The sequence below is a fragment of the Trachurus trachurus genome (assembly GCF_905171665.1).
Source record: "Trachurus trachurus genome assembly, chromosome: 14".
Taxonomy (NCBI): domain Eukaryota; kingdom Metazoa; phylum Chordata; class Actinopteri; order Carangiformes; family Carangidae; genus Trachurus; species Trachurus trachurus.
In genome coordinates this window covers 32,680,296-32,693,072 of record NC_139903.1, presented here as the reverse complement: position 1 = coordinate 32,693,072, position 12,777 = coordinate 32,680,296, and the positions used below count along the sequence as shown (strand labels likewise).

At 42.1% G+C, this 12,777-nt stretch overlaps 1 protein-coding gene across 1 annotated transcript; it reads left to right on the top strand.

Annotated features, from left to right (window-relative positions):
• Positions 1 to 923: 923 nt before the first annotated feature.
• On the top strand, positions 924 to 5,981 carry LOC310997297 (uncharacterized protein; the record flags this gene model as incomplete). The annotated part of the gene is made up of 2 exons (XM_083986973.1): positions 924 to 3,672; positions 4,510 to 5,981. The coding sequence occupies 2 exons, from the start codon at positions 924 to 926 to the stop codon at positions 5,979 to 5,981; spliced, it is 4,221 nt and encodes a 1,406-aa protein (XP_083843099.1).
• Between the last annotated feature and the right edge of the window lie 6,796 nt (positions 5,982 to 12,777).

Below are 12,777 nucleotides of genomic sequence, written 5' to 3'. Positions count from 1 at the left end.
TTGATGACTTTGTGTCTGATTACCTCCATTTAGGCTTAGAAGCCTTGGAAACTGGGTACTCACAGATTAGCCGGGGATTTATGATAGAAGAAGGAAGTCTCAGTGCATTCAACAATCTGGATCTGTCAAGGTTCAAGGAGAACGATGCCTTGATGTGCGCAGCAGAGATCCTGCAAAACCTTATGGGTAGTTTCCATAGAGAAGATGTGGAGCTGAGACACAGATTCATGAAGGCTCTTTTTCAAGTTCTCCACACTCAGCTTAACAAACACACAGATACTGACAGTAACATCATAACCATCTTGAAAAAATGTACTGGAAAGGAACTGTCCACCAGTGAGGTCTATGTCCTGATGCTTCTGGAGAATCTTCTGACAGAGTTCACTGGAAAAGCAGAAGGCGAGAGAAACACAGCACTTCTGGGAGGCCAATTGTGTCTGGAGGGTTTACTTGACTGTACAGAGAAATTCCAGACCTCAACGGAACAAACCAAAGACCTCTTCCAGATGATGTCCAACATTGTTCGAGAAGAGCTTTGGTCACCAACAGAAGGTTTAAACCTGCTTGCGGCATTAACTGATCACCATCACGACAGAGACTGTGTCTCCATCATGAAGATTTTACATCTGATACAAACATATCAGGTGTCTCCTCGGTGGACAGATGAGAAGAACCAGTCTCTGCTGATGCTTCTGACCTCATCTGAGACTAAGAATCTAATTCAGCATTTAGAGAAAAATTTAAGAGATGAGGAAGAAAAAAGCATTGATTGTCTCTTTGATGAAATACGGCAGATGGAAAACATTGATGAGCAAACACTGCAGAAATCTTATGTTGTGGTGACGTCTGTCAAGAACCTGATTGAATCAGGGGAAATCAAAAACTACACTGATGTGGATGAGGCCAGGTCTTGCAGTCAAAGCATGGATACAGAGGATCTTCAGCGTGTCCTGGCAGTCTTATGCAATGCTGTGCACGTGCACAGGGCAAAAGAGAAGTGGTTTCCAAGAGCCACTCAAATGATAAGCTGGTGTTTCCTGGCCTTGTCTGACAATGGAAAGCTATTGGAGATGGGAACGGGTGAAGGGAAATCTTGTGTCATCGCAATGTTTGCTGCCCTGCGAGCACTCAAAGGTGAAAAAGTAGATGTGGTGTCCAGCTCTTCTGTGTTATGTCAGCGAGACGCTAAGGAATGGGAGGACTTCTACTCCTACTTTGACATCACTGTCGACACAAACACAAATAAAATGAAAGATGAGGAGAGAAAAGAGTGCTACCAAAAGGACATTGTCTACGGGACGATCGAAGCTTTTGCTGCTGATCACCTCCGCCAGATATTTGAGATGAAGGATGTAAGACCTGACCGAGGTTATCACTGCATCATTATCGATGAAGTGGACTCACTGCTTTTGGATCAGGGAGTACAACTGACCTACCTCTCCAGTCCCATGGTTGCTATGCAGCACCTGAATACTCTCCTGGCCATGATCTGGGGTCACATTAGTCAGTACAGCTTCCTGTCCACAGGACACCAGACCTTTCTACAGGGTCCCCCAGCTTCATTCTTCAAGGCCACCTTTGACTCTATTGAATCAGAGGAAATTGACGACCCCATGGATGTGCTGCATATTGCAGAGGATGCAAAGATTGTGCCAGAAGGATTTACGGAAGACTTTTTTGACAGCGCAAAAAAAGAACCTCTGAGTACTAACACCAAACTGAAAACTGTTGGTCAGGATTCAATGGTACAGTTCTTTCATGAGGTTGAGAAATATGTCCCCTTTGGCTTCACTGTGTACACTCTAGATGAGAATGGATCACTCTGCCTTACAAAATCCAGCCCATACACAAATCAGGAAGCTCCAGAACTCACATTTCTTGTTTTGGGGGAAGGCTTGTGTTGTCCTCTCTATGAGTCTGAAGATGATCTTGTCAAGCCCATTGCAGAGTTCATCTCAGGGAAGATTCAATACACACCATGCGCTAATGATGAAAAAAAAATCAGCATCCCTGGATTTCTGAAAACTCTGATAGAGAAGAAAATGTCCCTGTGGGTGGAGAACGCCTTCCTGGCCAGAACACTGAAGCAAGGGCAGGAGTATGTCATAGAAAATGACAACATCTGTCCCGTAGACTTCAGATCCACTGGTATTGTACAAAGAAACAAGAAGTGGGGTGATGGTCTGCAGCAGTTCCTTGAACTCAAACACCAAATCAAACTGAGCACAATTTCAATTGTGACAAACTACATTTCTAACCTGACCTTTTTTGGAAAATATGTTGGGAAAATATACGGAACGTCTGGGACGCTTGGGAGTGAAGCAGACATGCTGTTTCTGCAGGACTTATATCCAACTCTCTCTGCCTGCAAAATGCCACCTTTCAACCGCAAGAAATTATTTGAGGTTCACGGTGTCTTGAAGACATCAGTTGAAGAGTGGAAATCTGAAATAAAAGATGTGGTCATGGCTGAAATTTCCCCAAATTCATACAGAGAGCGAAGAGCAGCCCTGGTGATCTGTGAAACGATCAACACAGCTAAGGAGCTCCATGAAGAATTGAAAAAAATTGTCCCAGGTCAAACCATCCTCTACTGCCGCAGTGATAAAGACAGTTTGAGCAAAATAGATGAAACACTGAATCCTGGTGATGTCATTGTTGCAACAAACTTGGCTGGCCGTGGCACAAACATTAAAGTCTCTGACGAAGTGAACAACAATGGAGGATTATTTGTGATCCTCTCCTTCCTCTCTGACAACAGTAGAGTGGAACGTCAGGCATTTGGCCGAACTGCACGCAAAGGTAAACCTGGATCTGCACAGGTGATCATGACCACTAGTAAGATGCAGGACGTCTTCAGAACAGTGTCTACTCTGGATGAAGCAAAAGAAACAAGGGACAGACTTGCAGCAGACAGGATAAATGACATGATGAACAATATCACTGAGATGGAACTCCGGGAGGACCTGTTTTCAGAGTATTGTGACACTCTTCAGAAAATTTACCGGCACATTCGGGACAATGATGAAATAGTGGACATCATGAACGAGTACTGGGGGATTTGGTTGCAAACTAATTCGGAAGAAATTGTCCAGTTGAAGGATAGTTACTTGAAGAATAACTTGACATCTAATTTGGGGAATGCAAGAAGACTGGTTGAAGAACAGAAATCACCAAGTTCTAGCATTTACCATTACATCAAGTTTGGCAATGTTGAAATGGGTAAAAAACACTGGAGTAAGGCCATGGAGCTGTTTGCCAGAGCTATGGAACAAGATGGAAGTTGGGCAGCTATAGCTTATTACAGCCATGCATACTGCACTATAAAGACCCAAGGGGAAAATTACTTGGATGTTGCCATAGATGATCTTAAAGAAGCACAAAAGTCTCTGAAGTACCTCAGCGAGGAATGCATTATGTCCCTGCAGTTTTCAAAAATGTTCACTGTTGACTCAGCTGACATCAAAGGACCAAACAGCCTTGATAAGCAGTTAACAACCAAGTGCAACATGTTCAGTTACTTTGAGAAAAACATTTGTGAGGCTCTGCAAAAGCTGGAGGACATAAAAGCCAAAGACAGGGATGCAATAGCCAAAAGAGCAGCCATTATCACCCTGGTTTCGAGTGGAGACGATGATCTCCAAGCACAGGCCGACGATCTGTACAGTCGAGGTCTGCAATATGTCTTTTCTGTGGAGGAGGCGCCACGCTTCCCATGGGAAGGTTTCTTGGTGTTCTGTATGGGAGTTTTGCAGATTGTTGTAGGGGCAGTGATCACTGCATTAACATTTGGAACATTAGCCCAATTTGGCATTGGATTGATTGTGGAAGGAGTTTCAGACTGCTTCACTGGAGTGGAGTCAATGATAACAGGAGAGTTCAGCTGGAAAACATGGGCTATAGACAAAGCAATTTCCATTGCAGTGTCTCTCATTGGGTTTGGAGTTGGAAAGCTGGTTGCAAAGGGATACAAAGCCACTAAAGTGTTGGTTAAGGGGATAGGCAAACTGAAAGAAATGCCAAAGTTAATGACCAAAGGGACCAAAAATATTATTAGTAAGACTACAACGGAAAGTTTGAAAAAGGGACTTAAAGAGTCTGCAAAACAGCTTGGAAAAACTATTGTTTTCAAGGGACTTGAAAGGGCAGAAAAGGCAATATTGGACGAAATCCTGAAAGCCCTCAAGGAACAGGTGAAAAGGGAAATTACAGACAATGTGAAAGCCCAACTGGAAGCAGAACGCTTCGTCAGATCAGTCAACTCTATTGTGTTTGCACACATTAATGATGAACAAAAGATTTCTGATGTCCTAGATGAAAAAGGAAAGAAAAGACTTCTGGCTATTTTCACAGAATTGAGCAAGACTTCATTAGAGCCATTCTATAGTGACCTCACCTGGCAGAAGAAACTTAATACAGCTCTCTTGAATGTGATAGATACAGTTAAGGGGGGGGCATCAAATCTTACACGTCACATTCTAGTAGCCATAAAAACGATTCACCTGTCAGCACTGGCAACAGATGCCATCCATGCAGTGGTCACACTCTCAGACAAGTTTTACGAAAACCTCTATGATGAGTTGAAAGAATTTCAAGAGGAAATGCCCGCGCTGAAGGAGGTGAAGGTCGACAAGCTGTCCGATGAAGAGCGCAAGTCACTGAAAGAATTCAGGCAGGAATTAGCCAGCAGCCTCAGTGCTATGGTAGCTGATGCCTTGGTGGAAGTGTTCCATCAAAAGTTCTCCACTCACATTGTTTCTATGGCCCAATCCAAAGCAAATGCAGCCATAGTCAAACATGTAACCAAGCTCAAGAGCCCTGTCCAAACATTGAGAGAAATCAAAGTTGGACCAAACCAGGGGCAGAAGCAGAATCTTGCAGTAAAGTCAGGAAAACGCTCAGAGTTGCATGCTGAAAAGATCATGGACACCAAAACAGCAGGCAGTGTGGTCGATCTCAAAGTCCTGTCAGAAACCACCAACACTAAGATTATCATCATGAGAGAGAACGACAAAGGCAAGTTGAGCAAAATGCAGGAGATGAACTCAGACACTAAAGCTGCCAAACAGACTGTGACCCTGGTCTACAGACTACAGAGTTTGGAAAACTTTGACGACCATTATGATGTGCACATCAATAACAAGACAGTGAGAGTACAGACTGACAGCAAGAGCAGCATGTTTCATGCATTAGCGCGAGGCATGAAACCAGGAGCCAGCGATGCAGATGTCGCCTTGGAAGCACGCCGCCTCCGAACCGAGGAGGCCAACGCCCTGCGAAAAACCCCCAGGCGATGGGAGTTGCTCATCAGGCGAAAACTGTGGACAAACACACTCAGAGGAGGGAGCTGGTACAATGTGAAGGGAGGTAGCCCAAGAAATGTCATAAAAGAAAACCGACGTATGTTTGAGAGGGAAGTCAATGGAGAAAAATTCTGCAGGAAATGGATCAGACAAAAGAGAAATGAAGACATAGAGGAGTTCATCAAAGCAGGCCAACAACCTCCACTGAACATTCTGGTTCTTGCTAAAAAGATGAACCAGAGGAGCAGATTAGCTGATGCCATGCTTGAAAAGACAATAGAATACAAGGAAAGATACTTCTCTAAACTACCCATCACCTATGCACCCAGAAACAAAATGTTTCCCAGTTCACAAATGAAAAGCTTCAGGACGTTGCTGGCTTCCAGGATATGCCAGGATGACATTGTGGGCACAATTAAACTGGCCATTCTTGGTGCGATGCCCAGAATAAAGTTCAAATGGCAGAAGAAAATGAAAGTGAGCGTGACCAGGTTTAAGAGTTTTGAAGAGTGTTTTTACCACAGTGCGAGAGAGATGTTGAAGGAATGGGAGCGAATCCTGAGCCACATGGGCCTGATGGGAAGGGAGCATCGCCAAAACTTGGACAACTGGGTCAACAAGCGGGGCTATGACAACAAGAAGGACCCACACAGGATGGAAGTCTGCAGACTGAAGTGACTCTCAGGTAACGACAAAAGTCTCTTTTTTCTGTGAACAACTTTTTATTGTTTTGAAATGTTAAAAAATAAATATAATAAATAAATCTCTTGGAGGACATGAGAGAAAAAAATGAAAATAAAAAAAAAGTGATTACAGCAATTCCTTGATCTTATCTGCCATTGTTTGCCACACTAGAATAGTATTAGCTCCACCACTCATAGCTCCATATTTATGATGTTAATGTAAGTGTTAAGCCATTGAGGCTTAGTAACTGTATGTGGAGATTTCCAGCATAAAGCCAGCATCTGTTTGGCAGCAGTGACGCCAACGGGTCCAGTTGAATTTTATTTATTTAACCTTTATTTTGACAGGGTAGATCCATTGAGAGCGAGCTCTCTTTTTCAAGGATGCCCTGTAGCACACAGAAATAACAAAAACATCAATACAACACAGTACAAGTACAGGTATAAAGACAGGAGAAGTAAAAACACTAAATGAAGCAAGTGCACGTCTGACTCTGAGCCCCCAGTACTGTGGTGAGAAGTAGATTTTTTGAAAGCCTCAAGTGAGATAATATAAGTCTATTGATGTTCAGTGAGTTTTGTAATTTATTCCATCGGTGTGGGGCATAGAAGGAGAAGGCATTTTTCCTAATTCTGAGTTTGTGTAAGGGAGGTGGAGTCTGATGTGGGACTGGGAGCAGGTAGGGAGACCTGTAAAGCGAGAATTTAAAAGTGAAGTTAAATACGGGGGAAGCATCCTGAGTAGTGCTTTGTAAATGAATAGTAGACAGTGCTGTTCTCTGTGGGTGGTGAGTGATGGCCAGCCCACCTTGCTATATAAAGTGCAGTGGTGTGTTGAATGTGGGTCCCCGGTGATAAAGCGTAGGGCACTATGAAAGCTAGCCTCAAGGGGTTTCAATGTTGAGGCTGAGGCATGCATATATATCACATCATTGAAATCAAGAACAGACATTACAGAGGCATGAACAATAATCTCCTTACTCTGTGATGAGAAGCAGGACTAGTTTCTATATAGGAAACCAATTCTAGACATAACCTTGTTGATAAGGTGATCCACATGGTTACGAAAGGAAAGCTTGGAGTCCAGCCAGATGCCCAAGTATTTGTAAGTGTTGACCGTTTCAATAAGTTGACCATCTACTGTGTGAATAATGAGAGGGGAGATGTTTTCGTGGGACCTTTTGAACAACATACATTTAGTTTTGCTAGAATTCAGTACAAGTTTATGAGCTACAAGAGACGACTGGAAATGGTTGAAGATAGACTGTAAATTATCAACAGCTGAGTTGAGAGTAGGAGCAATGAGATGAGATAGTATTGTCTGCGTAATAATGGACATTGCAGGCTGGGGAGGGGGTAACAATATTATTTACATAAAGAGAGAATAGAAGGGGAACAAGAACGGACCCTTGTGGAACACCCTTGTGCAATGAAAGGGAGTTGGATCTAAATCCATCTGCAGCAACTGCTTGCGTTCTCCCAGTGAGACAGTTGGAGAACCAGTTGAGAGAAAGGCTATCAAGGTGGATGGACGAGAGTTTGTGTAACAGGATGTTATGGTCTACAGTGTCAAAGGTTTTTGACAAAGAGTATAGAGTCGGTGATATAGACACAGTGTGCTCTGAGTGTGTTTTGTGTTTGCAGTGGAGCACGGACCCCTGAGGTAAAGCAGAGATCCACCTCTACAAGGATCACCTGGTGGCTCACCTGCCTGGAGTTTCTTTATTATCTCTGACATAAACAGCAGCAAGGATTGTGATGTCAATGTTTTTCTTTTTCTTTTAATGTTTCCATTTGTGTGTTTTTATATATTCAATCATTTAAATCTATCTTTCTTTTTTGCTTGCTCAAACATATTTTAGCAAAAAAACAGCATCCTGCTAAATTACTTAACTCATTGAGTGCCGCGCTCCTTTCCAAAGTTTTAGTCAAGTGTACCGGCAATTTAGACCATTTTTGACTTTTTATGTAGAGCCATAGTGTATTCTATATTATTGCCACCAACACATACTGTAGCTCATTTGAAAGGTTTAACTTTATGCTTCAAATGGCCACAAACCGTTTGTTTCTACGTGCCTCTGTTCCTGAGAAAAGTCAAGCTAAACATCGCTGGGTTTCACCAAAATCCCTGCTTTTTTTCTAGAAAAGGAGATAGAGCGTCTTTTATGAAAGGTGCTCTGTTTGTGCCTGTCGCTCTTCTGACACTTGCATTTCTGGATCAAAGGGCTCGTGTAAGATAAATATATACAACAATTGTTGTTCTATTCACAAAACCACCATCGGGGGCGGGGGGGCGCCACTAAACAACAATAACACAGACGCACCGTGCCGTGTCACAGCCTCTCGCCGCGGAACGTGATGGTCTCTCGGCCACAGCGGCTCGGGAACACCGGTCCCACCGGTGGTCGCGGTCCTTCTGTGGTACGAGTCGGTGATGCCGGTCTGCTTTGGCCCAGAGACCATCAGATTTTACCGCGGGAGGACCTTGGGGAGGACACGGTGTTGCTCCAGATGAAGACCGGGCGGGACTGTCGGCTGAGAGCTTCCTGTTTCAGCTCCAAGCTGCTGCAGCCTCGCAGGTGAGAGCAGAGCAGCTGCTGCATCTGCATGCAGAACTCCGTTAGAAAAAGCCGAGTTATGATAAAAACTTCCAGATCATGAGCTGTCATGAGACTTTGATCGTCATCTATTTCAGTTCTGCTCATTGTAGAGTCCCCAAATTTACATATAATGTGTATTAAAGTGTCTATTTTCATAATTTAAAAAAAAAAGCAAAAAACGTAAAATCTCGTTTTTGGGACTCAACGCATGGGAACGAAAAACGAGAAATTACGTGGTTGGCACTCAATGAGTTAAAGGGACAAGGAGGAGTTTCTCCATCGGCAGAACCAAAAATTCTGCGACAATAAAAAAGTCTTATATTAATGTGGATGAATCTATGTTACCCACACTTGGTAATGGGCCCATTTTCGATAAATATATTGTTTTGTCTTTATCGTTATTTTGTTATTATTATTAGTGGTGGAAATGCTGGGCGAGCCAACCAGCGTTTCCTTACTTTCGGTTTTGTGGACGCTGCCCGGCAGGTCATGAGAATAACGCCGCCGAATCACCGTTTATGGTCGGAACTACACGATATCTGATCATCTTCGAACCTCTCACTTTCATTCTTTTTTTTTTAATATATATATATTTTTAGGGGCTTTTTCACCTTTAATGGACAGGACAGTTGAGAGACAGACAGGAAATGGGAGGCAGAGAGGGGGGGAACGACATGCAGGATAGGGGCGCTCGGCGCGGCCTGCAGTGAGGATTATAGCCTCAACACATGGGTGCTCTACCAACTGAGCTAAACACCGCCCCCTCACTTTCATTGTTGATGAATGAAAACATTCTTGGCAAGACGTCCGTCTTGTGCCGGTCCATGGCCGCTCATGGTAAATGTAGTGTGAAAACACTTCGCTTTCCAAAACTCCTCGTTGTCCCTTTAAGATGTTAAAGGCCCCATGTTTTACTTTTTTAATGTTTAATACATTTTGAACCACATGTTACTTTAATATTTTTAATCATTTTGATTTTTCTTTGTTGCTTGCTCAGATATGCTAGCAAAAAATAGCATCAATGACCACATGTCAATCAACTTTGTTAGATTAGATTAGAAAAACTGTATTGTATGTTTATCACAAAAAATCATCTTTGGCGTGGCGCATTAAAAGAAGACAGACATTCTTCAGACACACAAAAAATAAAATAAAATCAGGCGTTCATACTAAAAGGAGGGGAAAACACAAGCGTACTGCATATTGATTAAAGTGCTGACAAGGCGATCAGTTGTGTGGTACATTTGAATTGTTAGGTTTTTGTTAAGAATGTTTATGGCTGAGGGAATAAATTTATGTTTTGAATGTTTTTCTTGACCCAAGGGACTCTCTACCGGCTCTCTACCTTATCTTGATGATTTTGAACATTATTATCTCCACTTTTTTAATGAGAGAAGAGTTTTTTCTGATCTTTTCTTTGTTGTTCAACTTTCAATCATTTTATGGCAGGATGTGAAATGTTTCAGTCTTTATTTTACTCTTTGTATTTGTGCTGAATAAACCTAAGTAGATCTACTATGATCTACTGAAAAGACAAACTCTGCTTCTTCTTCTGTGTGTGTGTGTCTGTATGATTCCGACTGCATTCCAAAAGCGGGTTGAATCGCCCTCTCTCATTCGCCCTCAGCATTTGGAGAGCGGCAGGAGTGGAAGAGAGAAACTACGTTATTCTATATTTGCAGTAACACTAATGAATTGTTTGCTCTGACGTGTGGCCACTGCTAAAGTCTAATTGAGTATTTACTGGCTCCTTTCATTCATCTTCTCCTTTTTTGGTGGTAAACAAACAACCAGTGTTTGAGGTTCATTCACTGCCATCACATGGATGTATTTTTCTTGCACTACTGCAATGTATTGTAGGTGATAAAACAGCCCAGCCCAGACCACAAATTACACTCTAAACTCCATACCAAATTTGTGGAAAGCAGCTACGTTTGAAAACGCTGCGGCTACCCAGGGAGAGTGGAGGTCTCTCATTGCCTGACTTTAAACTTTATAACTGGTCATGTCATATGCGTACAGTGTTTGGATGGCTGAAACATTTTATGGATCCTACACAGGAAACCCACATTGATGCTTGGCACTGCCCCTTATTGTCTCCACTTAGCCTTGTAGTTAATGAGAAGTCTTTGCTCCCTGTCGAGGTCAAGAACAGTCCTATTATGATGAACACAATCAGAACATGGGAGAGGATTGCGAAGCCCACTCAAAGTAAAGGTCCCTCACCAGCTTTTCACCCTATTATTCAGAATAAGGCATTTCCCCCAGGACTTGATACAAATATATTCCAGTGCTGGTATGATCATGGTATTAAAATTGTTGGAGATTTGTTTGAGAGGGACGAACTGTTGTCTTTTGAACAAATTAGGGCCAAATTTGGTGTACCATCTCAACATTTTTATGGTTACCTCCAGGTCAGACATTTTATTAAGAGCCTAGGTCTCACTGAAGCCCAACCAATAACCTCGGCCATTGACGCGTTTTTGTTACAATGTCAACATAACAAGAAAATTATTTCCCATTTCTATAGGAAACTACAGTCCCTCAATCTATTTAATATTGATAAAATTAAAGGTTTATGGCACAGGGACCTGGCAATTGAGTTTGGGGAGGAAGCATGGTCAGATGCAATAGCATCAATAGGCAAGATCTTTTTATGCAACAGACTAACTGAGAGCCAGTATAGGATCCTTCATAGATTACAACGCACGCCCCAGTCCTTGAACTCTTTTTATCCTGAAATTTCTCCCCTGTGTTGTAAATGCAAGCAGGAGGTTGGGTCTTACATACATTGTATCTGGCGCTGCCCTTTGATATTTAAATTTTGGGAAAAAGTCTCACAGGAAATCAACTTAATTCTTGTTAAGAACATACAAATAGATCCTGGTTTATTTTTACTTAATCTTTCAGGAGAGGGAGTCTCCTTGTCAAATGTCCAGCAAAAACTCCTGTACAAGTTACTTCTTTTAGCTCGGAGATGCATTTTATTTCAGTGGATCAAGCCCAGACCCCCATCGGTTAACCAGTGGTATGGAGAGATATTTAAAGTTCTGCCAATGGAGCGTCTGAGTTCAGTTTTAAAGGGGAATGAGAGTTATTTTGATAAGTTGTGGGCTCCTTTTTTGAACCACCTACCGGGTGATGTAGCAGACTTAGTACGTAGAGGCCGCTATAACGTAGATTGGCGCCCCCCTTGCACCTCTGTATCTCCCTAATGCTATCTCTCAAGTGTTGATTCTGCTGTATTGATATGGCTGCACAGTCCCTGTTCCATGTATAATGTCTAAACTGTAAACTCTCTCAGAACTTTCCATGTAAGGTCCATTATAGTATTGTTATTCTTGTGTTTTTTTCTACCCGTATATTTTATTTTATTTTATTTTATTTATTTACTTTGTTTTATTTTTGCCTTTTTTTCTATGTCATTCAGTCTATGTGATAGGTTTTTACTTGCCCCTGCTGTCATGTATGTTCTCTGTTCTGTGTTTGTTTAAAAATGAATAAAATATTGGATATAAAAGTAAAGCAGCTACGATTGTGCCAGTTCCCAAAAATAATAGACCAAAGGAATTAAATGATCTGCGACCAGTTGCCCTTACATCTGCAGCAATGAAATGTCTTGAGAAAATTGTTCTGAAAGAACTTCTGTCAACTGTTTCACCTCTTTTAGATCCCAATCAATTTGCCTATCGGGCAGAGAGAGGGGTTGATGATGCACTACTGACTCTGGTAAACAACATCTATGAGCACCTTGAAGGTGTAAATAACTTGGTTAAAGTGGTGTATGTAGATTTCAGTAGTGCTTTCAATACAATACAATCACATTTGTGTTATACACTTTATACACAAATATAATTGTCAAGCAGCCTCTTCTGAGCATATACGTTTTTTTAAATATGCAGATGACACAGCCTTAGTCAAAATCCGACTAAATCCGACTTTGTAAAATCTGAAAGAGCATCTGTGGAGGGTTTTGACAGGGAGATAGAGGGTTTTATTCAGTGATACCACTTCTTGGAGGTCAGTGCCAAAAGAACCAACGAGATGGTAATTGATTTCAGTAAAAGAAACATAAGTGTTCCCCCCTCTAACATAAATGGTGAGCAAATCCAGAGGTTCTCAACCTATAAATATCTTGGAGCTGAAATAGATGACCAACTTAAATTCAGCGATCTAGCAACAAGTAAGTCC